Here is a 27,273-nt window from a genome sequence, read left to right on the forward strand (position 1 = left end):
CATTCACCACCCAGGCTCGACTCTGAACGATCAGGTGACCGGTTACCATGTGAACGCTGAGTGAATAGGTTCAGAATGCTGAGTAAGATCTGATGACCCAGTTCATTCAGCACTCTCTGCTGCGGTGAGCAGATATCAGACCATGCTATACAATGAACCTTGCCAACTCAGGCTCTATTGTTCTAGGGACTTGGGCCTGAGGCTAAGAGGAATATTTATTTCCTATTGAATTCAGGAACGTGGAGGAGGAAGATGCTGATTATTGAAATTCAGAACTTGAAAGTCACAAGCTGATCACTTTTCTTTAATAGCATTTTGAAATGTTGATGTGTAAGAAGATATGAACTGCTAAAATGTCTGGGGCCATCCTGTAGAAGCCTAGAGTGACGTGTGACATGTGGATGATCCATACAAACTAAATCTGCTACCACACCACATAATAAACTCCTTCATACTCGGGGAATATCATCATGCATCGCGTGTGCCATAACCAACCAGAAGCATCTAAAACATGACTAAAAATAGACTGATGCATGATCTCCCTCCACATACATATTACAATAGTAATTGTGAATATATATATATACAAAGCAACAAAAGATAGTGAACAATCTTAAGAACAGTTGGCATTCAAATGATGGTTATCAATTTTACAAGTTTTATTCTTGCTGTTTCTGATATCACCTGTATCTCTAGATGGGATGACTGCATGTAACTAACTCTCGGGTATCCATTACACACACACTCTCTCTACATAGGAACTTGTATTTATAGAATACCTTATCACATCTCTGGGATTTCCAAAAACACTTTACAACCAATGGTTTGCTTTTGAAGTGGTCACTGTTGTTGTTAAACAGAAGAACTGTTTTAGTTGGAATTATGGTTCTTGTTGCAAGGCACCTGTGGGCTGACAGTTGGTGAATTATATATTGTAACATTTTATTGTAACATTCGGACACCAAATGTATTAGGTGTAGCAATTTTTTGATCCATTCGAAACTTGTGTTTTTTCTCTGGTTTTGTGCCTTTCCCGGGTGATCACACGGCTGTGAGCTGGGCAGGGATTATGTAGGAAGTGTCTCGTTGAAATGCTCCACCCAGCTAGAGATGTGGAGCAAGCTTGATGGAGCAGCTGGTCTTTTCCTACCCATCAATATTGTATGTTCTACATTTAAACAGCTTATATAACCTGAGCTTTTCCCCTGTCCATTCCCGTGCACACTTTGGCTGCTGCTCCGGACCCGAGCCATTTAATACTTTTCCACTTTCCCTCCTCTTTCCTTTTCTCTCTATCCCTCACTGACCATTCTCTCCTGTCGTCGTGCCTCCTTTCATCTCTCCTCTCTCGGATATTCTGCCCTCCCCAATCCTTCATTACTCTTCGACCTTGCTACTCTCCAGCCGCCGTCCCAAGCTTGACTCCCTCCTAGATCAGCCTGCAGCTTCCCTCTGTGAAATTTCTTGGCATCTTTCAAAGGGCCCATCGAGACACTCGTCGCTACCTCCTTACGAACAGCAACCCCAACCGTCCCATCCTGCTTTCTCGCCGACAGTGCGCCCACTGGGGGCTAATCTCGCCAATCACCTCCTCGTTTAACTCACCACCCCTGCCCCCAGAGCTGACCCTGACTGGCAGTGGGACGCACTCTCCGCATCTCCCTCCAGAACGTCTGTTTGCTTGCGAACAAGGCCCTTCCCATCCATGAGCTTATCGTGGATGATGGCATCGACATCATGGCCCTGACAGAAATCTGGTTGAGGGGTGATGACACCTTACCCTTAAATGAAGCCTCCCCACCTGGCTATACCTTCCACCACTTGCCCCACTCAGACCACCATTGTGGCTTTCATCAGCAAATCACACCTTGGCCTGTCTCCCTACTCCTCTGGCACTTTCTCCTCCTTTGAGCATCTCACCGTATTCCACCCCTCTCGCCTCTCATTTAAAATTCTCGCTCTCTACTGTCCACTCAAGTGCCATCAAAATCTTATTACCGATATTTCATCACTACTTTCCTTCCTCTGCCTCTGCACCGAACAACTTCTCATCCTCGGTGATTTCAACCTCCATCTCAATTGATCATGCTCTCTCTCCTCTGAATTCATTAGCCTTCTATCCTCCCTCAATCTCTCCCTCCATGTAAACTCCCCAACCCATATTCACGGCCACCCCCTCGACCTCGTGGCCTTGCTATTCCCATCCTGTCAATCGCAGATAAGGCCACCTCTGACCACTTCGTCATAACGCTCTCCACTCACATCCCCCTTCCACCGTCCCCCAACCCTACCTCCTTCTGTGTCTGCCCCTGGAAAACACTCCCTCCCGACTCCCTTACAACTGCACATGGACTCCCAACTGTCCAGCCTTTGGTCCTCCATTCACCATGACATTTCTGTAGCTACTGATCTGTTCATTCACCCCCCTCACCACCACCTTCAATGCCCTAGTCCCTGTTAAAACAATTACTCTCTCTCACCCTGGCCGTTCCCCCGGTACAGCCCTGATCGTTGCTCCTTTAAGTCCAAGGTACACAGACTTGAACGGATATGGCAACTGGTTTAGCCATTCACCGCCAGATCTGGCTGGACCACATAAAGCATTATCGGGTCCTGCTCTCGTCTGACAAAATCGCTCACTATTCCAGAATCATTCTGGAATGTAAAGATAAATGCCAGCTTCTCTTCTCCACAGCTGAATGTCTTTTTAAACCCCTCTCCCCAGTCTCCACCCTCCGACAATAAGTGTGAGGAGCTCATGGACTTCTTTGTCTCGAAGATTGAGACCATCCGTTTGGCCACCTCTGTCTCTTTCCTTCCTTCCCCGAGCCCACTGGGCCAAACTTCCTCTAAGCCCTGACCCCACATCTTTCTCCAGTTTCTCTCCGATCTCCCCTCATGACCTTTCCGAGCTCATCCTGTCAATGAGACCCACTTCCTGCTCCCTTGACCCTACTCCCACCAAACTGCTGACCACCCAATTTCCTTTTCTGCCTCCCATGTTTGCTGACATTGTTAACGGTTCTCTCTCCTCAGGTACTGTCCCCTTCTCCCTCAAATCTGCCGCCATCATTCCTCTCCTCAAAAAACCAACCCTTGACCCCTCCGTCCTTGCAAACTACCGCCACATCTCCAAACCTCCCTTTCTTCTCAAGTCCTTGAACGTGTTGTTGCTTCCCAAATCCATGCCCATCTTTCCCATAATTCCTTGTTTGAATCCCTCCAATCTGGTTTCCGCGCCTGCCACAGTACCGAAATGGCTCTCATCAAAGTCACAAATGACATCCTTGGTGACTGTGAAAAAGGCAAACTATCCCTCCTCGTCCTTCTTGACTTGTCTGCAGCCTTTAACATGGTTGACCACTCTATCCTTCTCCAATGCCTCTCCACTGTCGTCCAGCTGGGTGGGACTGCACCCGCCGAGTTCCATTCTTATCTATCCAATCGTAGCCAGAGAATCACCTGCTACAGCTTCTTTTCCCGCCCCTGCATTGTTACCTCTGGTGTCCCCCAAGAACCTATCCTTGGCCCCCTCCTATTTCTGATCTACATGTTGCCCCTTGGCGACATCATCCGAAAACACCCAGCTCTACCTCTCTACTACTTCTCTCGACCCCTCCTCGGTCACTAAATTGTCAGACTGCTTGTTCAACATCCAGTTCTGGATGAACAGAAATTTTCTCCAATTGAATATTGGGAATACCGAAGCTCTTGTTTTCGGTCCCCGCCAAAAACTCCGTTCCCTAGTCACTGACTCCATCCCTCTCACCAACCTCTGTCTGAGGCTGAACCACACTGTTTGCAACCTTGGTGTCATATTTGACCCAGAAATGAGCTTTCAACCACATATCCGCAGCATAATTAAGACTGCCGATTTCCACCTCCATAACATCGCCTGTCTCCCCCCTTGCCTCAGCTCATCCGCTGCTGAAACCCTCATCCATGCCCTTGTTACCTCTAGACTTGACTATTCCAATGCACTCCTGGCTGGCCTCACACATTCTACCCTATGTAAACTAGAGCAGACCAAAACTCTGCTGCCTGTGTCCTAACTCACACCACGTCTCGCTCACCCATCACCCCTGTGCTCGCTGACCTACATTGGCTTCCGGTTAAGCATCGCCTCGATTTCAAAATTCTCATCTTTTTTTTCAAATCCCTCTATGGCCTCACCCCTCCCTATCTCTGTAATCTCCTGTAGCCCCACAACCCCCCCAAGATGTCTGCGCTCCTCTAATTCTGCCCAACCAAGTATCCCTGATTATAATCACTCAACCATTGGTGGCCGTTCCTTCTGTTGCCTAGGCCCCACGCTCTGGAACTCCCTGCCTAAACTTCTCCATCTCGCTACCTCTTCTCCTTTAAAATGCTCCTTAAAATCTACCTCTTTGCCCAAGCTTTTAGTTACCTGTACTGAATTCTACTTATGCAACTCGGTGTTAAATTTTTAAATTCATAATACTCCTGTGAAGTGCCTTGGAATGTTTCACTATGTTAAAGGTGCTATATAAATACAAGTTGTTATTGTGTATATAATAGTAGATCTCTCACGCTATTTTTCGTGGTTAGTCGAGGATCTCGAGTGCAAGTTTTGATGTTTACTGCAGTCCTGCAGCCTAAATGTGATGGCGCGTTTACTCTAATACAGCAAATTTACTGAAGCCATAGCCCTGATTTGAACTCAGGCCAGGGTTCGGGGGTCGAAGCAGCTGGTGACCCGTCCAGTGTGAGGCCCTGAGATGTTAACTCCTGAGTCTCATTTTCATGCCCCAATCCTGACTCCCGTCCGATGCTAGTGGGAATGACGTCACCGCCGGCTACATGAGTTAAAATTGGTTGAGTTTCAGGCTGCTACTGGGGAGCTACAGAAACGGTCTTTGGCAAGGTTAGTAAGAAATTTGGGAGTGGGATTGGAAAGCCTGCGATTGGGGGAAGTGTGGTAGTCCATGGCAAGGGAGGCCCATCGTATCCTTGTGGTGCCAGGAGGAGTACTCCTGTTTCACCTGGTCCACAAGGAACTTTTATGCATTAAAAGAAATCTCATTTACCTGGGCCTGGTATGGCCAGGATCCTGGTTGCCACCAGCTTTTGCTGGCCGAACTGAGAATGTGCGGGCCTCAGTTAAAATGGCATAGGTGCCCCAATGGCATTATTGGGATATGTCTTTGCCATTGAAATGAGGCCCCCTCTCCTCTGAGGCAGGCAACCCTCTGAGGTCTCTGTGTCCTCCAGTTCTGGCCTCTTGCGCATCACTGATTTTAATCGTTCCACCATTGGCAGCCGTGCCTTCAGCTGCTTGGGCCCTCAGCTCTGGAATTCCCTCCCTAAACCTCTACCTCTCTCTCCACTGCACTCTCCTACTTTAAGATGCTCCTTAAAATCTACCTGTCTGTCCTAATATCTCCTTTGTGTGGCTCAGTGTCAAATGTTGTCTGAACGCTCCTGTGAAGCACCTTGGGACATTTTGCTACCTTAAGGCTCTATATAAATACAAGTAATTGTTAGAGGGGGGGGGTCGTGGACATCCTGGAGCTGTCATAATCCTTTATTTCATTTGAACAGTTTTAAACATCTCTCAAAAACATTAGCCTCCACATAAACTGCATCACCCAGTTATGCAGCCAACTAGACAGATCTCAATGTGACATTCTGAAGGGTTTAGTTCTGTATCAGTACAAAACCCTGGGTTTGATCAATGTCGCTGTCCACATTGTTCTTATAGACCTCTGATGTTGGATGACGGTAGTTCTGTTCCTCCTGTGCCTAAATACGGTCGACATCTATCAATAGAACCTCTTCAGGACCCATATTTCATTCAGTCGGTAAGTGAAATGGCTGCTGGCATCAAGGCAACTCAATTATAAATACTAGTGAAGATTATACTGTTCGCCTCAGCGTGTTGGCTCTATTCAGTCCAGCAGGAAGGTGGGACAACAGTGAGATTCTGTTATAATGGTAATCTTTTATAAGATATATATATATATATATACAGATCTCATGTCCCTGATTGATCTGTGAATCTGTGTGACTTCCCCCCGCCCCTGCCCCTCGCTTTCTCTCCTCCTCTCCTGAAAGTGCTGATTCGTGCTGGTGATTGGGTTTGGGGGTATCAGAAGCCATTTGGTACCTCACCCAAGTGTCCATTCTTCTTGCATGAGTGTTAGTGGACTGTTTCACCATGAGCTACAGCACACCTAAGTCTGATTTGATGCTTACCCAACTTGCATGCAAGTGCACTTTCCAGCAGCATTCAGATCCCCATCTCTAATATTCAGATACACCTGCAGGTCTTGGTTAATAGATAGTAATGGTTTTCCAAATATTAATGCTGTTTTATTGGTAATATTGTTGAATTGGTCGATTTCCTTGCTTCCAGCCGTCCACAGAAACTGCCTCCTGCTCCAGTACCTACACCGACAGCCCTGTTCCTGGCGGGCCAATCATTTCCGATGTCACGGAGCTGCCCCTGCCCAGTGGTGCTTCCATTCAGCCTGCAGCAGACCAGCGGAGGTGAGTCAGTGGCAGCATGGGCTCAATAAGACATCATGGTAGCTGCTTTGCACATTTAGAGGAGGAGGGAAGTCACCTTCCCTCGCACTGGCCACTTTGCTGCCACGGTGGAATAGCAGTGTGGTAGAACGTATATACGCACTCAAACTGAATTCCATACAGTCCATAGAAATCATAGAAAAGTTACGACACAGAAGGAGGCCATTCGACCAATCGGTTGAAAAAGAGCTACCCAGCCTAATCCCACCTTCCAGCATTAGGTCCGTAGCCCTATAGGTTATGGCTCTTTAAGTGCACATTCAAGTACTTTTTAAATGTGATGAGGGTTTCTGTCCCTACCACCCTTTCAGGCAGTGAGTTCCAGACTCCCACCATCCTCTGTGTGAAGACATGTTTTCTTATCTCCTCTCTAATCCTTCTACCAACTACTTTAAATCTATGCCCCTGGTTATTGACCCCTCTGCTAAGGGAAATAGGTCCTTCCTATCCACTCTATCTAGGCCCCTCATAATGTTATGCACCTCAATTAAATCTCCCCTCCCCTCCCCTCTCTTCCAAGGAAAACAACCTCAGCCTATCCTAGCTTTCCTCATAGTTAAAGTTTTCCAGTCCTGGCAACGTCATCGTAAATCTCCTCTGTACCCTCTCCAGTGCAATCACTTCTTTCCTGTAATGTGGTGACCAGAACTGCATGCAGTAATCAAGCTGTGGCCTAACTAGTGTTGTATGCAGTTTTAGCATAACTTCCCGCTCTTGTATTCTATGCCTTGGCTAATAAAGAAAAGCATTCTGTATACCTTTTTAACTACCTTATCGACCTGTCCTGCTACCTTTAAGGACCTGTGAACATGCACTGCAAGGTCCCTCTGTTCCTCCACACCTCTCATTATCCTCCCATTTATTGTATATTCCCTTGCCTTGTTGCCCCTCCCAAAATGCAATTATCTCACACTTCTCCAGATTGAATTCCATTTGCCACTTTTCTGCCCAACTGACCAGTTCACCGATATCTAGAGCTTTCCTCCTCACTGTCAACCACATGGCCAATTTTTGTATCATCTGCAAATTTCTTTTTCATGGTCCCTACATTTAAGTCTAAATCATTAATATATACTACAAAAAGTAAGGGATCGAGTACTGAGCCCTGTGAAACAGCCTTCCAGTCACAAAAGCTCCCCTCAACCATTACTCTTTGCTTCCTGCCTCTGAGCCAGTTTTGGATCCAATTTGCCACTCTCCCTTGGACTCCATGGGCTTTTACCTTTTTGATCAGCCTATCATGTGGGACCTTGTCAAAAGCCTTGCTGAAATCCATATAAACTATATCAAACGCACTGCCCTCATCGACCCTCCTTGTTACCTCCTCAAAGAACTCAATCAAATTAGTCAGACTTCCCTTAACAAATCCATGCTGTCCTTGATTAATCTGTGTCTTTCTAAATCAAGGTTGATACTGTCCCTCAGAATTGATTCCAGTAATTTGCCCACCACTGAGGTTAAACTAACTGGCCTGTAATTGCTCGGTTTATCCCTTCCTCCCTTTTTGAACAATGGTACACCGTCAGCAGTTCTCTAATCCTCTGGCACAACTCCTATAGCCAGGGAGGATTGGAAAATGATGGTCAGAGCCTCCGCAATTTCCTCCCTTGCTTCTTTTAATAGACATGGATATATTTCATCTGGTCCTGGCGATTTATCTACTTTCAAGGATGCTAATCCCCTTAATATTTCTTCTCTCACTATGTTTATCCCATCCAATATTTCACTCTCTTCCTCCTGAACTTCAACGTCTGTATCGTCCCCCTCTTTTGTGAAAACAGCCGCAAAGTATTCATTTAGTACCTTACCCACATCCTCCGCCCCCACACATAGATCACCATTTTGGTCCCTAATAGGCCCTACTTTTTCCTTTGTTCTTTATGTAATTGTAAAACATCTTTAGGTTTTCTTTGATTCTACTTGCCAGTATTTTTTCATGCCACCTTTTTGCTTTCCTAATTTCCTTCTTAATTTCCCCTGCTGCCTTTTTGCTTTCCTAATTTCCTTCTTAATTCGTTCTATACTCTTGCAGGCTTTCTGCAGTATTGAGCTCACAATATCTGAAAAAGGCTTCCCTTTTTTGCCTTATGTTACCCTGGATGCACCTTGTCATCCAGGGAACTCTAAATTTGGCAGTTCTACCTTTTTTCTTTGTGGGAACATGTTTACTCTGAACTCTTTATGTACCTCCCTCTTGAATGCCTCCCACTGCTCTGGCACTGATTTACCTTCAAGTTACTGTGTCCAGTCCACTTTTGCTAAATCACTTCACAGCCTAGTAAAATTGGCCTTCTCCCAATTTAGTACCCTTGCTCCTGTTTATCAGCTGCCCAGCTTCATTCCCCAATACTAAATCCAGAACTGTCCCCCTCTTGTTGGGCTTGCTACGTTTAGGGTAAAAAAAATTCTCCAGAATGCAATTTAGGAATCCTGTACATTTTACACTGATAGTATCCGAGTTAACATTAGGGTAATTGAAATCCCTCACTATTACTGCCCTATTGCTTTTGCACTGTCAGTAATTTGCCTATAAATTTGCTCTTTATCTCCCTTGGACTGTTTGGCAGTCTATGGTTCACTCCCAGCAGTGTGATTATCCCTTTTTGTTATTTAGTTCAACCCATATGGCCTTATTTGATGATCCTTCTAACATATCATCCCTCCTCACAGCTGTTTCATTCATCAATACTGCGACCCCCCCCCCTCCTTTTTTAACCCTCTCTCTATCGCGCCTGAAAACCCTGTCACTAGGAATGTTGAGCTGCCATTCCTGCCCTTCCTTCAGCCATGTCTCAGTAATGGCGATAATATCATAATCCCACGTGTCTATCTGTGCCCTTAGCTCATCTGCCTTATTTCCTAGGTTCCTTGCATTAAAGTATATACCATTTAGCATTGCCAAACTGCCTTGTTGTCTATTTTCTAGCCTTTGTTTCCTCTGCCTTCCAAACTCGCTCACTAATTTTCTGCCTTCCATTTCCAGCTTGGCTGCTCCCCCTTCTGACAATGCTCTCTGGTTCCCATCCCCCTGCCAATCTAGTTTTTTTCTTAGTCTAGTTTAAACCCTTCCCAACAACCCCTCCCGGCTCTGTTGAGGTGCAACCCGTCCGGCTTGTACAGGTTCCATTTTCCCGAGAAAAATTGATTGACATGCAAGTTTGAAAAAAAAATCCTTTCTAGTTCTTAATGGAAGTCTATATATGAGAAATATACATAAGGTGTCGGCCTTGGCTCAGTGGCAGCACTGTTGCCTCTGACTCATACGGTTATGACTCGCCTTTGAGTCATAAGGTTGTGGGTCCAAGTCGTAGTCCAGAGACTTGAGCACATAAACCAGGCTGATACTTAAGTACATTACTGAGGGAGCGCTGCACCATTGGAGATGCCATCTTTCTGATGAGATGTTAAACCGAGATCCCGTCTGCCCTCTCTGGTGGATGTCTGAGATCCCATGGCATTATTTGAAGAAGAGCAAGGACGTTATCTCCGGTTGCCTGGCCAATATTTATCCCTCAACCAACACTGAAAACAGATTATCTGGTCATTGTCACGTTGCTGTTTATGGGAGCTTTCTATGTGCAAATTGGCTGCCGCTTTTCCTACATTACAACAGTGACTGCCAAAGTATGTAATTGGCTTTAAATTGCTTTGGGACGTCTTCAGGCGCTGTATAAATGTAAGTCATTCTTTCTTATAAAGAAAAAAGTTACGGTAATAAACTTTTACTTATTGCAGCTCCATGGAATATTCACAGCAGTTAAAACTTAACCTCAGAATGTTCTAATTAATTCTATCCCTGAGTCCTGTTCGTTCAGGTAATACTATAAGGGAGCATAATTGTTCATGTGACACTGAAGTGTTTGTATTTGTGATTGAATACAGAAACATTTCTACCCATTGTTATGTATGAATAAAGAGTCTGACTGGATGCTGTGAGCTCAAAGTAAAGTGTGACCTTAGTCTTTTATTGCAGGTCTCCAGAGTGCCTCTCCAGACTGTGAGGCCTCCTTAAGTATCTGTGCTCCCAAGGGATTGTGGGATCCCTTGGGACTCCAGGGGATGAGCCCTCTGGTGGCTACACAAAGTATATACAAGTTTACATATATAACAACACTCCCCGACCCAAGTCAACAGTGTAATTATTTACAAGGTGAGTCGATCTGGGGCCTGTCTTTCCCTGGTTGATCGTCTCGGTGCAAATGCTGGTTTTGGTGAGTCGTTTGTTGGGCCCTCGCTGGGTTGTTGTGCAGCTGGCCTTGCTGGGCTGCCTGGTGTGGTGAGTCCTGCTGGGCTGCTGTGGGTGATGGGTTCTGCTTCGTGGCCAACCGCGGTGTCGGTTGCCACTGGTGTGTGTGTTGGGGGGGGTCAAAGAAGGTGGGGTCCAAAATGGGTTGCTCAGGATAGTCTGTGAATCTGAGTTTGATTTTGTCCAAGTGTTTCCAGTGAATGAGTCCATTTGAAAGTTCGAACCTAACCACCCTGTTCCCCTCTTTGGCCACAATAGTGCCGGGAAGCCACTTGGGACCGTGTCCATAGTTCAACACAAATACAGGAACATTGATTTCAATTTCCCGTGACACATTTGCGCTATCATGATATGTACTTTGTTGAAACCGCCTGCTCTCTACCTGTTCATGCCCTTTTCGTGAGCAGTTCAGCAGGTGGAATCCCAGTGAGCGAGTGGGGTCTCGCGTGGTAGCTCAGCAGGACTCGAGATCGGCGAATCTGCAGTGAGCCTTCAGTTACCCTCTTCAAGCCCTGCTTGATTGTTTGAACTGCTCGTTCTGCCTGACCATTGGACGCTGGCTTAAACGGGGCAAATGTAACATGTTTGATCCCATTACGGGTCATGAACTCTTTGAACTCGGCACTGGTGAAACATGGCCAACTGTCACTCACAAGGACATCAGGCAGTCCGTGCGTGGCAAACATGGCCCGCAGGCTTTCAATGGACATGCTTGCTGACATTATCTCACCTTCAATCCATTCACATTCAATACGCATCTACAACCACAAGGAACATTTTTCCCCAAAATGGGCCTGCAAAGTCGACATGGACCCTGGACCATGTTTTGGGGGGCCAAGACCATAAACTTAGTGGCACCTCCCTGGGTGCATTGCTTAACTGCGAGCATGTGTTACATTTGTGACCGCATCGATACCGGGCCACCACACGTGGGATCTGACTATCGCTTTCATCATTACGATGCCAGGGTGAGTACTGTGAAGGTCACTGATGAAAGTGTCTTTGCCCTTCTTGGGGACCACTACCTGATTGCCCCACAAAAGGCAGTCTGCCTGTATCGACATTTCATCTTTGCACCACTGGTACGGCTTTATCTCTTCCTGCATTTCCACCGGGACACTGGACCTGCTTCGTGAAGCATACAACTTTTTACTAGGGACAGTAAGGGGTCCTGGCTTGTCCAGTTTCTAATCTGTCGGGCTGTAACGGGTGATTGCTCACTCTCGAATGCTTCCATTACCATGACTAAATCTGCAGGCTCGAATGCTTCCATTACCATGACTAAATCTGTAGATGGTCAAATCAAATCGCACTGGGTAGCCTTACGGAAGAATTCATAGAATGCATAGGGGATTGTTTCTTGGAACAGTATGTTACAGAACCTACAAGGGAGCAAGCTATCTTAGATCTGGTCCTGTGTAATGAGACAGGAATAATAAATGATCTCCTAGTAAAAGATCCTCTCGGAATGAGTGATCACAGTATGGTTGAATTTGTAATACAGATTGAGGGTTAGGAAGTAGTGTCTCAAACGAGCGTACTATGCTTAAACAAAGGGGACTGCAGTGGGATGAGGGCAGAGTTGGCTAAAGTAGACTGGAAACACAGACTAAACGGTGGCACAATTGAGGAACAGTGGACTTTTAAGGAGCTCTTTCATAGTGCTCAACAAAAATATATTCCAGTGAAAAAGAAGGGCGGTAAGAGAAGGGATAACCAGCCGTGGATAACCAAGGAAATAAGGGAGAGTATCAAATTAAAAACCAATGCGTATAAGGTGGCCAAGGTTAGTGGGAAACTAGAAGATTGGGAAAATTTTAAACAACAGCAAAGAATGACTAAGAAAGCAATAAAGAAAGGAAAGATAGATTATGAAAGTAAACTTGCGCAAAACATAAAAACAGATAGTAAAAGCTTTTACCGATATATAAAGCGAAAAAGAGTGACTAAAGTAAATGTTGGTCCCTTAGAAGATGAGAAGGGGGATTTAATAATGGGTAATGTGGAAATGGCTGAGACCTTAAACAATTATTTTGCTTCAGTCTTCACAGTGGAAGACACAAAAACCATGCCAAAAATTGCTGGTCACGGGAATGTGGGAAGGGAGGACCTTGAGATAATCACTATCACTAGGGGGGTAGTGCTGGATAGGCTAATGGGACTCAAGGTAGACAAGTCCCCTGGTCCGGATGAAATGCATCCCAGGGTATTAAAAGAGATGGCGGAAGTTATAGCAGATGCATTCGTTATAATCTACCAAAAGGTACCAGCGGATTGGAAAACAGCGAATATAATACCTCTGTTTAAAAAAGGGGGCAGACAAAAGGCAGGTTAGTTTAACATCTGTAGTGGGGAAAATGCTTGAAACTATCATTAAGGAAGAAATAGTGGGACATCTGGATAGGAATAGTGCAATCAAGCAAATGCAACATGGATTCATGAAGGGGAAATTATGTTTAACTAATTTACTGGAATTCTTTGAGGATATAACGAGCATGGTGGATAGAGGTGTACCAAAAGGCATTCGAAAAGGTGCCACACAAAAGGTTACTGCAGAATATAAAGGTACGCGGAGTCAGAGGAAATGTATTAGCATGGATTGAGAATTGGCTGGCTAACAGAAAGCAGAGAGTCAGGATAAATGGGTCCTTTTTGGGTTGGAAATCGGTGGTTAGTGGTGTGCCACAGGGATCGGTGCTGGGACCACAACTGTTTACAATATACATAGATGACCTGGAAGAGGGGACAGAGTTAGTGTAACAAAATTTGCAGATGACACAAAGATTAGTGGGAAAGCGGGTTGTGTAGAGGACACAGAGAGGCTGCAAAGAGATTTAGATAGGTTAAGCGAATGGGCTAAGGTTTGGCAGATGGAATACAATGTCGGAAAATGTGAGGTCATCCACCTTGGGGGAAAAAAACAGTAAAAGGGAATATTATTTGAATGGGGAGAAATTACAACATGCTGCGGTGCAGAGGGACCTGGGGGTCCTTGTGCATGAATCCCAAAAAGTTAGTTTGCAGGTGCAGCAGCCAATCAGGAAGGCCTTCATTGCGAGAGGGATGGAGTACAAAAGCAGGGAGGTCCTGCTGCAACTGTATAGGGTATTGGTGAGGCCGCACCTGGAGTACTGAGTGCAGTTTTGGTCACCTTACTTAAGGAAGGATATACTAGCTTTGGAGGGGGTACAGAGACGATTCACTCGGCTGATTCCAGAGATGAGGGGTTACCTTATGATGATAGATTGAGCAGACTGGGTCTTTACACGTTGGAATTCAGAAGGATGAGGGGTGATCTTATAGAAACATTTAAAATAATGAAAGAGATAGACAAGATAGAGGCAGAGAGGTTGTTTCCATTGGTGGGGGAGACTAGAACTAGGGGGCACAGCCTCAAAATACTACGGGGGAGCCAATTTAAAACCGAGTTGAGAAGGAATTTCTTCTCCCAGAGGGTTGTGAATCTGTGGAATTCTCTGCTCAAGGAAGCAGTTGAGGCTAGCTCATTGAATGTATTCAAATCACAGATAGATAGATTTTTAACCAATAAGGGAATTAAGGGTTATGGGGAGTGGGCGGGTAAGTGGAGCTGAGTCCACGGCCAGATCAGCCGTGATCTTGTTGAATGGTGGAGCATGCTCGAGGGGCTAGATGGCCTACTCCTGTTCCTAATTCTTATGTTCTTATGTTCATTTCCACCCCTGTGATGGGCAATGCAGCCTACTGAGAGCATCGGCACAGTTTTCTGCGCCTGGCCTGTGGCGGATTGCATAGTTGTATGCGGACAATGTGAGCGCCCATCTCTGGATGCGGGCCGATGCATTCGTATTTATCCCCTTACTTTCGGAAAAAAGGGATATCAGTGGCTTATGGTCAGTTTCCAATTCAAATTTGAGCCCAAAAAGATATTGATGCATTTTCTTTACCCCATAAACACACACCAACGCTTATTTTTCAATCATGCTGTAGGCCCTCTCAGCCTTGGACAGACTTTTGAATGCATAAGCAACCGGTTGCAATTTCCCGATTCATTAGCTTGTTGCAATACACACCCGACGCCGTACGACGACGCATCACATGCTAGTACCAAACACTTACATGGATCATACAACACAAGCAATTTGTTTGAGCAGAACCATTTTCTCGCTTTTACAAAGGTATTTTCTTGGCTTTTGCCCCATACCCATTTATCTCCTTTTCGTAGTAAGACATGCAGTGGTTCTAACAGTGTGCTGAGACCCGGTAAGAAGTTACCAAAGTAGTTCAGGAGTCCTAGAAACGATCGCAGCTCCATCACGTTCTGTGGCCTCGGTGCGTTCTCGATTGCCTCTGTCTTCGCATTGGTGGGCCTGATGCCGTCCGCCGCGATTCTTTTTTCCAGGAACTCCACTTCAGGTGCCAGGAAAACGCACTTCGAGCGTTTTAACCTGAGCCCCATGCAGTTGAGTCGACTAAGAACTCCTCTAGGTTCTGCAGATGCTCGACTGTGTCCCGACCTGTAACCAAGATGTCGTCCTGAAAGACCACCATGCGCGGGACTGACTTCAGTAAGCTTACCATGTTTCTCTGGAATGTCGCCGCGGCTGATCGAATTCCAAATGGGCACCTGTTATAGATGAAGAGACCTTTGTGCGTGTTGATGCAGGTGAGGCCCTTTGATGATTCCTCCAGCTCCTGCGTCATGTAGGCCAAAGTCAATTCCCGCTTCGTGGCATAGCAAAAAGGTCGTCGGCTTTTGGTATTAGGTATTGATCCTGCAGTGAGAAACGATTGATAGTTACTTTGTAATCACCACAGATTCTGACGGTGCCGTCTCCCTTAAGGACAGGAACAATCGGACTGGCCCACTTGTTAAATTTGATCGGCGAAATGATGCCCTCTCGTTGCAGCCAGTCCAGCTCGATCTCTACCCTTTCTCTCATCATGTACAGTACTGCTCTCACCTTGTGATGGATGGGTGGCGCCCCTGGAATTAGGTGGATCTTCACTTTTGCTCCTTGGAACTTTCTGATGCCTGGTTCGAACAGCGAAGGGAACTTGTTTAAGACTTGGGCACACGAAGTGTCGTCAGCGGACGAGAGCGCTCAAATGTTGTCCCAGTTCCAGTGTATCTTTCCCAGCCAGCTCCTGCCGAGCAGCAAGGGACCATCGCCCAGTACCATCCAGAGTGGTAGCTTGCGCACTGCTCCATCGTAGGAGACCTTTACAGTAGCACTGCCGATTACGGGAATCAGTTCCTTTGTGTAAGTTCTCAGTTTCGTGTGAATGGGAGTCAAGGCTGGCCTTGAGGCCTATGCTGCATCATAATTTATTGAAAGTCTTTTTGCTCATAATGGACTGGCTTGTGTCCGTGTCCAGCTCCATTGACACCTGGAGTCTATTTAATTCAACCTTCAGCATTATTGGGGGACACTTGATGGTAAATGTGTGCACCCCATATACCTCTGCCGCCTCGGTCTGAGGCTCTGGTTCATCGTAATCCGCCGTGGATCTGTCCTCCTCTGCAACATGGTGGTTTGCAGAATTAACAGGGTTTGTAGCTCGCCTGCACACACGTTGAAGGTGTCCTATTGTTCCACAGCCCTTGCAAACATACCCTTTGAAACGGCATGAATGGAAGTGATGATCACCCTGCAGCGCCAACAAGGTGTTAATGGCCTTGCATTCATTACCCTTGATGGTGGAGACTCAGACATCTGCGGACGTGCAGCTGTAGGCATGTGGGGTCTGCCCTGAACATTGCGATTTGAAAACAACATTACATTGTTCACAGTACTTGTAGCAGCACTCGTGTGCTGAGAGATTTGCTTTGTATTGTCACTGGTGGCAATGAACACCTGGGCTATCGCTATGGCTTTACTCAAGGTTGGGGTCTCTACAGCCAAAAGTTTGCGAAGTATCATTTCATGGCCAATTTCAAGTACGTAAAAGTCTCTGAGCATGTGCTCCAAAATGTCCTTCAAATTCGCAATGTCCTGCAAAGCGTCTTAGCTCGGCGACATAACTCACCACTTCCTGACTTTCTGACCTTTTGTAGTGTAGAACCGGTTCCTCGCCATCAGAACGCTTTTCTTCAGGTTCAAATGCTCACGGACCAGTGTGCACAAATCATCGTACGATTTCTCTGTGGGATTCGCTGCAGCAAGCAGATTTTTCATGAGGCCGCAGACGGTGAGGAGAATCGCCATTCATTTGGCAGCGTTCGCTTCTCCTTGCAGCTTGTTGGCCACAAAGTATTGGTCGAGTCGCTCCACGAAGGTTTCCCAATCATTTCCCTCCAAGAATTTCTCCAGGATGCCCACTGTTCTCTGCATCGTTGGGTTTATCATCTGTATCTCGTCGCCAGTTGTTATGTATGAATAAAGAGTCTGACTGGATACTGTGAGTTTAAAGTAAAGTGTGACCTTAGTCTTTTATTGCAAGTCTCCAGAGTGCCTCTCCAGCCTGTGAGGCCTCCTTAAGTGACTGTGGGATCCCTTGGGACTCCAGGGGATGAGCCGTCTGATGGCTACACAAGGTATATACAGGTTTACATATATAACACCCCTGATGATGTAAAGCTGAGCAGCCCATCCCAAAAGGGGGAGGGGAGGAATGCATATTATCTCTCAAAATTGCGACATTGCTTTTTACAAAAGAACGTAAATTACATTAAACTCCTCTCCTCCTTTTTGCACCTTCTATACCATATACTTTATAATAAAAGTGCACAGAAACCTCTGAAGAAACAGCCCAAAGCAGATTGTGCTGCATTGAATGGGGTTGGGGTCCAATTAATTCCCGCACATATATGTTGCTAGAGAATCTAGAGAGATTGAGGATCGTAGGAACAGGAGCAGGCCGTTCAGCCACTCGAGCCTATTTCACTATTCAATTAGATTGCTGCTGATCTGAGCTATGTAATGAGCTGGACATGGTTCAGTGATGGTTAGGAAGGGGAGTACAGTGAGACTGCAGTACACGGAGCCACTTAGATGTAACTTATGAATATTCATCATTTTGCTACTGCTATGCAACTTGAAACAAACAGTCCATTTTTAACTGAATCAGCTATATTGCCAAAACAGCCAAAAGGATCACCCAGATTTTCCTGAAAGTTCCAAGTGAATCCTGTGGTACAATAATCCATACTGTTTTAAACCAAAGTTAAAATATATATTTTGGATCAAAAGTATCTCAAAACTGAAAAAAGCAAACTCGTGTATGATTTTCTAAGATCCTGATAGTGCCCAATGGATTGTATTCCCCTTAATACCTTGCCAAATGCAGTCAGATTGCATCCCTCTTGAAGACTTTTCCACCTGTTGTGATCATTTTTTTGAAACATATTTTGCGCTCTTCTTTCTGTTGCCTGGTAGTTGGTGTGCGATTGTGATCACACCCTGAGGGAGAGATTCCAATTCTAGCATTTTTGAAGGAGATTGGAGAGTGATCCCAGACTTTGAATTGAACTCCAAAGTACTGCAAAAGTGTCAGGCTCCTTCTGAACATGGTGAAAATAGATTTCTGTGGTTGCTGATTTATGATATCGCAATGGCATATGCCATATAATACAATTCGCTTATTATGATGGGGTAATAGTCAATTAAGAGGTATTCGCTAATGAATAGCACCTAGTTACATGATTCAGTTGCTTAATGGTGAAATGTTTCTACATTCTAAACTACAGTTACCTCACACTTCTGTGTGACTGATTTAATTAAATGTGATGGTTCATCCTAGGTTCAAGAGATCCTCAACACTGTTTTTCAATTGTCTCGATGTCTAGGGAGAAATGCCTGGTTATTAAGGAGGAGCCAGCCAGTCCAGGGGTTGGAGTCCAGGTCCAAGCTGACGCAATGGTTCCAGGGAACCCATGTGGTACATGTCTGGAGCCACCTGTATTACCAGTATCAGTTGTGGAGTCTGTTCTGGAGGGAAGACCCACCTGTAACACAGTGCAGCACACGGATAGGAGGGGGAGAATAGCTGCTTTAGAGAGGTGAGACTTCACACAAAGGTGACAGTTCATACAGCAATGAGCAGAATGAAACAAAAATAAATGGCACAATGGGGCAACTGTCATCGGGCATCACGAGATTATTTCCAATGCAACGCGCAGTTTTATTACAGAATGCCAGGACAATGTATGAGTGACTGATTTTTTTAAACCACAAGAATGTGATGTAAACAAGAACTTATGATTCTATCTCAGAACAGTGCAGTCCATAATATTACACACACTTAATCCATTATCATACTGCAGCCCCATTCCTCTGTAAGACATTTCTGATTCTGCACATGTTTTATAGAAGCGTAAACAATACCCAACAGCCCTTTCACCTCCTACTGCTCCTGTGGGCTTATTTTATCAAGGTGATGCCTTGCTACGAGTACAAAAATCCATAATTATGCTAATTGGTGAGGTGGTTATCCTGCAATGTTGTAGTATTCGTCTCATTACGAGTCAACCTTCATTAAATAATGACACAGAAATGAGTTGGATGGCAGGGCTCACAATTATCAGAACTCTGTTTGATTTGGAGTATAAAGTCTGCTTTTGAGCTCCCTGCACAACATCAAAAGTGGATCTGACAAAATTGCCCACTGCCAGTCAGGACTTGTCCATGTATTGATTTTAATGGAGTGAAAATATTGGGCTGGGGTTGTGCAATTTCACAATACTTGCTCTCATTGTTACGATTGATTTTTTAAAAAATGAAGATTATCGTATGTGGCTAATCTGGATATTCGAGCAGCATCCTCCTCTCTACAAACAGCCATTTTACATGCCTTTCACTAAAGGAATTAACTTGCATCACAAGGTTGCAGCAGAAAAAAATGCAGGCTCCTGAGCTACTTCATACCCATTATTTGAAACCCAGTGGATTTTGTCAAACTTATGGTATAACAGCACAATAGGATTCCTGTGGTCCGGGATGGAGATTGTGTATCTGACAGAAGTAAACTACTTTAATTATTGCATGCTGAAGTATACATGGCAGCCCGTGTCCTAATTCGCACCAAGTCCCGCTCACCCATCACCCCTGTGCTCGCTGACCTACATTGACTCCCGGTTAAGCAACGCCTCGATTTCAAAATTATCAACCTTGTTTACAAATCCCTCCATGGCCTCACCCTCCCTATCTCTGTAATCTCCTTCAGCCTCACAATCCCCCGAGATACCTGCGCTCCTCAAATTCTGTCCTCTTGAGCATCCCTGATTATAACTGCTCAACCATCGGTGGTCGTGCCTTCAGCTGCCTGGGCCCTAAACTCTGGAACTCTCTCCCTAAACCTCTCCACCTCTCTACCTCTCTTTCCTCCTTTAAGATGCTCCTTAAAACCTACCTCTTTGACCAAGCTTTTGGTAATGTGCCGTAATTTCTTATGTGGCTTGGTGTCAAATTTATTGTTTGTCTTATAACAGTCCCGTGAGGCACCTTGGGACATTTTACTACATTAAAGGCACTATATAAATACAAATTATTGTTGTTAAGACTGACAGCCTCTCCCTTACTGTTTTAACCCCTGCCCCTTTTCAATGTCAATGAAACCCAAGATTTCTAATCTCTAAAACTGCAAATTTCTCCTCTTCTCATACTCCTCTTCCAACCCCCATTTTTATTTTCTCTCAGTGCCATTCTATAACAGATACAGCAGGTAGGTGGCATGCTGTCAGTGTTCAGTGTCCAGCCACTAAGTTATGCAGAAGAATGCCCTGGGTATCATACCTCTAATTTTAATTTCTTCCCGACGGCTTCCACTCAACTTGCAATGGGCCAAGATTCGGAATTCGATATGTAGAGAACTGTTGGTGTAGACTCCGTGTCATAGAACCCTCCCTCCCCCAGTATTGGTGCAATAATGTACCCCGATGTTTAAATATTCTTCTTCACCATATACGGATACGAATCTTACATACAGCGGTCATTTCATGTTCCAAGTTGCAAGAAAAAGAAACAAAGGAAATGGGTAGTTGAGGCGAATAGCATAGATGCATTTAAGGGGAAGCTAGATAAATACATGAGGGAAAAAGGAATAGAAGATTATGTTGATAGGGTGAGATGAAGTAGAGTGGAAACGGGGAGTATAAACACTGGCATCGACCAGTTGGGCCGAATGGTCTGTTTTTGTGATGTAAATACTATGTAATTTGAAAATGTCGGTCATGTTATCAAATCGTAGTCATTGGCTGGTGCTCGATGCCACAGCTGTCCATTTGTAAAGAGTACTTTTGGGTTTATAGGACTGAAGTGCCTGACCATATGCAGAGCATTGAGATGAACCTGGATGGTTTGCACTCGCTGCTTGGGAGCCAGCAGTACAGCCTGGAGCATTCTACCATCATGCATGTAAGTTTTGGGCTAATAGGCCATTTTAATAGGATTCAGAATAGGACTTGAAAGAGGCCTTAAAATATTCCAGCATACAGAAATCTGAAGAAATAATTAATTCTACAATAACATCCATCCCCTCCACCACTGGCGCACCGTGTACTATCTATAGAATGAACTGCAGGAACTCACGAGGCGTTCCCAAACCCGTGACCTCCACCACCTAGAGAGACAAGAGCAGCAGGCACATGGGAACACCAGCACTTCCAAGTAACGCACCATCCTGACTTGGAAATATATCATTGTTTCTTCGTTGCTGGGTCAAAATCCTGGAACTCCGTCCCCTACAGTACTGTGGGAGTACCTTTACCCACATGAACTGGAGTGGCTCACCACCACTTTCTCGAGGGCAACTAGTGATGAGCAATAAATGCCAGTGGCGGATGCCCACACCCTGAGAATTATTATTTTTTCAGTTATTGGCAGCAGGTTACATGGCAGCTATCACCTGTGCTGTTCCGAGGCTGCCTTGCGTACCTACGTGTGCCAGTTTTTAACTAATTAGATTAAAATGTACAAATGAAGGTCAGTATTGTGACTTCTTATTAAAACAGCCTGTGATTGTGCTGAAAGATGGTCAGACCAATGCTGAAGACTGAACAGATTTTGTGGAGGTTGCTTTGACAACTCCAGCCGAAACATCAGGAGCGATTTTAACTTGATGAGGCGGCCATGCGGTTAAAATTGTCTCTGAAACCCTGTGACCCCATTCTCGCGCACTGCCGTTTCAAACGTGCACTTTGTTTTAGGTGGTCGAGGTGCCTGGCGGAAGCAGGCGGGAGCCTCGTGTCCTATGATGCCATTAGGACCCCAATGTGTTTTTAACTCAAAAAATTGGATATCCAGCCCAGCATCGAGTAAAACCCAGTGGGCAGGATTGAATCCAGAGGCCCACGTGAAGCACTATTTAAAGGGGCAGGCACTCGGATCATAGGGATCTGTGTGCATCTTTAAAATTAATTCTTCAGGTGTGAGTGTTGCTGGAAATACTGGCATTTATTGGCCATCCCTAGTTCTCCTTGAAAAGGTGGTGGTAAGCTGTCTTCTTCAGCTATTGTATTCTGTGTGGTGAAGGTACTCCCACAATCTTGTTAGGGTGGGGGTTCCAGAATTTTGGCCCAGCGACAATGAAAAAAACGACAGTATATTTCCAAGGGATGATATGTGATGATTGGAGCTGATGATGTTCCCATGCACCTGCCACCCTTCTCCTTCTAGATGGTGGAGGTTGCTATTGTGTCTTTTTGATTTACAAGGGATTTTTGAACATGGAGATTGCTTGCTTCTAATTATTGCTTTTGCCTAACCCTGAATAAGCACTCGTAGCTTATCATGAGTAACATTCTTGCTTCATTGTTTTGGATGGAGGAAGAGGAGCTGCAACAATAGCATCAGGAGCAGCCTAAACATCCAGGAGGAGCAGTAGTTGGGCCTGTTGGACAGAAGGGGAGGGGGGCTGTTCGTAGAAGGCCATGTACAGGTATTGGTGGAGGGGCTGGTGAGAAGGAAAACATCACCATGTGAGAATCCCCTGTTAGTGGCTGCTGTGAAGGCAGCAAGCAAAAGGTGAGTGTGTGTTTGGAATGAGAATGAGAGGTGGTATAATGTGCCTGTGTGATTGGTGGTAAAGGATGTGATGCAGGCGAGGGGTTTGTTCAGAGTGGTGGATGACTGTAGCCAGGTGCTGTATACAGAGAGAGAGAGATGAAGTGTTTCCTACATCAAATCTGGGTCCTGGGGGTGATGCTCCTGAAAATGACCATCTCTGCTTCTGAGGTGCTGTCACCCCTTGGAGCCTATCAATAGGCTCAATTTTCCCCAGTGATTTGCCCCATTTTTTTTGAGCAGGCTGCTTTTTTTGGCCTAAGTTTTTAAAAAAAAAAACACCGTTTCCCCAATCAATTTGCACCAGTGTATCTCAATTACGATTTTTTTCGGTAAGTTTTTTTTCAGCTAAAGGGTGTGTAACCTGCCATCCGTGCCAATTCTGGCCATTTAGGCAAGTTTGGCCAGCTGAGAGTTACTCCAATTCTTCTTAGGCCGGCATATGTAACCTCTGCAGAAAAACCTTCTGGAGAATTAAAGAAATTGGTGCAGGTAAGTGCAGCAGATGCCCGGACAGCAGCAGCAGGAAAGGTGAGAGAGGGGGAGAGAGAGAGGGAGTGGGGGGGAGCCTTTCGGGTATAGTTAGATGTGGGAATCGGGAGGAAGAGGCCATTCAGCCTGGGATAGGGACGGGGGAGTAGACCGGGAGGCCACTCAGTCTGGGATAGGGGCGGGACCGGCAAGGCACTCTGGACTGGATGGGAGAGCTGGAGCTGGACTGGAACTGACAAGGGGCTTGGGGGTGGGGGAGCTGGACCAGCAAAGCACTCGGGGTTTGGGGGGGAGCGGGACCGGCAAGGCGCTCGGGGCGGGCAGGGGGAGATGGAGCTGGACCGGCACCGGCAAGGGACTCTGGGCGGGCTAGGGAAGCAGACCGGGAGGCCCTTCGGCCTGGGATAGGGGCAGGGATCGGCACTGGCATTGGGAGGGAGACTTTTAATAATTGGAGGTAAGTTGCTGCAATATATTTTTGTGTTTTTAAGTTGATGCAATGTGTTTTAATGTGTTGCGAACTGGCTGCATGTTTCATTTTCCAGCCTCAGCTCGCATTGTGTCCCTGGTTACCGTGGCAACCCGATCTTTTTGGCACAGATCAAGGCTCCACCCCCAAAACTAAAGGACAGGTTAGGCTGCACCAAAATGAAGAAATACAACGAAGAAACTTGGAACATTTGTTTTTGCCATACTTGGGGCCCCCCAAAAAACGGGCGTAACTCTTCAAGTACGCCAAAAAAAAAGCTTGTGGGGAAAATTGAGCCTATAATTGGACACTCTAGATCCTGTGATAGTGCAGACTTGCCATGTTGGATCTTAAAGCCCCTTCTCTGTCCTCCTTTCCTGGTACTTTACAGTTTGAGTCATTGCTAAGTTTATAGTGGCCTTTCTCCCACACTGCTACCTGTGACACTCTGCCGTATTATTTCCTGGTTTTGCTGTTATTGTGGCAATATAGGAAAAATATCAAATATATTGAATGAGTAAATAAAATAATTCCTCCTCATTTTCTAAAGTTATCTCATTGTCCTGCAGATCTTTAACCCGAACCTTCCTCTAAATGAGCTGAACCTGACTGACATGGAGGCAAACCTTGCAATGGTAAGGATAGGCACCGGACAAAATGAGTAGTCCAGACATAACAACATAAGAAATAGGAGCAGGAGTTGGCCATACGGCCCCTCGAGCTGGCTCTGCCACTCAATAAGATCATGGCTGATCTTCGACTTACATAGAACATAAGAACATAAGAAATAGGAGCAGGAATAGGCCATTTGGCCCCTCGGGCTTGCTCTGCCATTCAATAAGATCATGGCTGATCTGATCCTGGCCTCAACACTTCCCTGCCCCATCACCATAACCCTTGATACCCTTATCATTCAAAAATCTGTCGATCTCCACCTTAAATATATTCAAAGATCCAGCTTCCATAGCTCTCTGGTGTAGAGAATTCCAAATATTCATGACCCTCAGAGAAGAAATTCCTCCTCATTTTTGTTTTAAATGGGCGACCCCTTATTCTGAAACTATGCCTCCTAGTTCTAGGTTCCCCCATGAGGGGAAACATTCTCTCTGCATCTACCCTGTCAAGCCCCCTCAGAATCTTATACATTTCAATAAGGTCACCTCTCATTCTTCTAAACTCCAAGGAGTATAGGCCCATTTTGCTCAACCTTTCTTCATATGCTAACTCCTTCACCTCAGGAATCAACCTCGTGAACCTTCTCTGAACTGCCTCCAATGCAAGTATATCCTTCCTTAAATAAGGAGACCAAAACTGTACACAGTACTCCAGGTGTGGTCTTACTAACGCCCTGTACAGTTGTAGCAGGACTTCTCTGCTTTTATAGTCCATCCCCTGTACAGTTGTAGCAGGACTTCTCTGCTTTTAGACTCCATTCCATTTGACTTCCTGATTACTTGCTGTACCTGCATGCGAACTTTTTGCATTTCATGCACAAGAACCCGTAGATCCCTCTGTACCATAGCATTTTGTAATCACTCCTCATTTAAATAATAATTTGCATTTTTATTTTTCCTACCAAAGCAGATAACCTCACATTTTCCCACATTATGGTCCATCTGCCAAATTTTTGCTCACTCACTGAGCCTATCTATATCCCTTTGCAGATTCTTTGCGTCATCCTCACAACTTGCTTTCCCAGTTATCTTTGCATTATCAGCAAATTTGGCTAGATTATACAAGTCATTAATATAAATTGCAAATAGTTGAGGGCCCAGCACTGATTCCTGTAGCACCCCACTAGTTAGTTTGTCAACCTGAAAATGACCGATTTATCCCGACTCTCTGCTTTCTACTTGTTAGCCAATCCTCTATCCATGCTAATATATTACCCCCAATCCCATGAGCTTTTATCTTGTGCAGTAACCTTTTGTGTGGCACCTTATCGCATGCTTTCTGGAAATCCAAATATATGACATTAGTTAGTTCTCCTTTATCTACCCTGCTCGTTACATCCTCACTTTCCTGCCCTATCCTCATATCTCTTGATTCCCCTGGAGTCCAAAAATTTATGGGCGGATTTTCCAGTCTTTTGCGCTCCACTTTTCGCCCCAGAGTGGTGCAATGTCGGCGTTGAGGTCTCCATGGCAGGGCAGTCAGCCTCCAGCGCCCCACGAGGGTTCTCAAGGCTGGCATTGTGACGGCGCGGAGCAGCTCCGCCCGGAAGAGCTGCGCCCGGTGTGCAACGCCCCTGGTTGCGACATCAGCGTGCTTTTTGACTCCTGGCCAACCTGCATGCCCCACAGCGCACCCCGCAGTGACCGCCTGGGAAAACGGGCGGTCCAACCTATACTGGCTGCAGAGAGGTAAGTAATGCCGTCCTAAGGTAAGTGTGATTGTTTTTTCTTTTAATTTTTTTTGCGACTTATGTTGTGGCGGCTATGTATTGGGAATGGTTTTGTGGGGTTTTTTTTCAGGGTTCTTTTCTCCCCAGGCATTTCTTGAAGTGCTCCCGGGTCGACTCTTTAACTCGGGATTTTCCCATGCTAACGCCCCAAGAGAGGAGGACAAAGGGTTTGATTAGGGCAGGGAAAATGGAGTACGAGAAGAAGCTTGCAGGGAACATTAAGGCGGATTGCAAAAGTTTCTATAGGTATGTAAAGAGAAAAAGGTTGGTGAAGACAAACGTAGGTCCCCTGCAGTCAGAATCAGGGGAAGTCATAACGGGGAACAAAGAAATGGCAGACCAATTGAACAAGTACTTTGGTTCGGTATTCACTAAGGAGGATACAAACAACCTTCCGGATATAAAAGGGGTCAGAGGGTCTAGTAAGGAGGGGGAACTGAGGGAAATCTTTATTAGTCGGGAAATTGTGTTGGGGAAATTGATGGGATTGAAGGCCGATAAATCCCCAGGGCCTGATGGACTGCATCCTAGAGTACTTAAGGAGGTGGCCTTGGAAATAGCGGATGCATTGACAGTCATTTTCCAACATTCCATTGACTCTGGATCAGTTCCTATGGAGTGGAGGGTAGCCAATGTAACCCCACTTTTTAAAAAAGGAGGGAGAGAGAAAACAGGGAATTATAGACCGGTCAGCCTGACCTCAGTAGTGGGTAAAATGATGGAATCAATTATTAAGGATGTCATAGCAGTGCATCTGGAAAATGGTGACATGATAGGTCCAAGTCAGCATGGATTTGTGAAAGGGAAATCATGCTTGACAAATCTTCTGGAATTTTTTGAGGATGTTTCCAGTAAAGTGGACAAAGGAGAACCAGTTGATGTGGTATATTTGGACTTTCAGAAGGCTTTCGACAAGGTCCCACACAAGAGATTAATGTGCAAAGTTAAAGCACATGGGATTGGGGGTAGTGTGCTGACGTGGATTGAGAACTGGTTGTCAGACAGGAAGCAAAGAGTAGGAGTAAACGGGTACTTTTCAGAATGGCAGGCAGTGACTAGTGGAGTGCCGCAAGGTTCTGTGCTGGGGCCCCAGCTGTTTACATTGTACATTAATGATTTAGACGAGGGGATT

General features: G+C 45.5%; 1 protein-coding gene across 2 annotated transcripts in view; it reads left to right on the forward strand.

Moving 5' to 3' along the window:
- The window catches only part of hsf4 (heat shock transcription factor 4), an 88,504-nt gene that overhangs the window by 42,983 nt on the left and 18,248 nt on the right, over window positions 1–27,273 (forward strand). For both annotated transcript variants that reach the window (XM_070897870.1, XM_070897871.1), the window contains exons 7-11: window positions 5,723–5,822; window positions 6,377–6,510; window positions 18,564–18,776; window positions 21,024–21,129; window positions 24,307–24,372. In XM_070897870.1, coding sequence (XP_070753971.1) covers window positions 5,723–5,822; window positions 6,377–6,510; window positions 18,564–18,776; window positions 21,024–21,129; window positions 24,307–24,372 — 619 coding nt within the window. The remainder of the gene's footprint in view (window positions 1–5,722; window positions 5,823–6,376; window positions 6,511–18,563; window positions 18,777–21,023; window positions 21,130–24,306; window positions 24,373–27,273) is intronic.

Source organism: Pristiophorus japonicus, chromosome 13 (assembly GCF_044704955.1).
Source record: "Pristiophorus japonicus isolate sPriJap1 chromosome 13, sPriJap1.hap1, whole genome shotgun sequence".
Taxonomy (NCBI): domain Eukaryota; kingdom Metazoa; phylum Chordata; class Chondrichthyes; family Pristiophoridae; genus Pristiophorus; species Pristiophorus japonicus.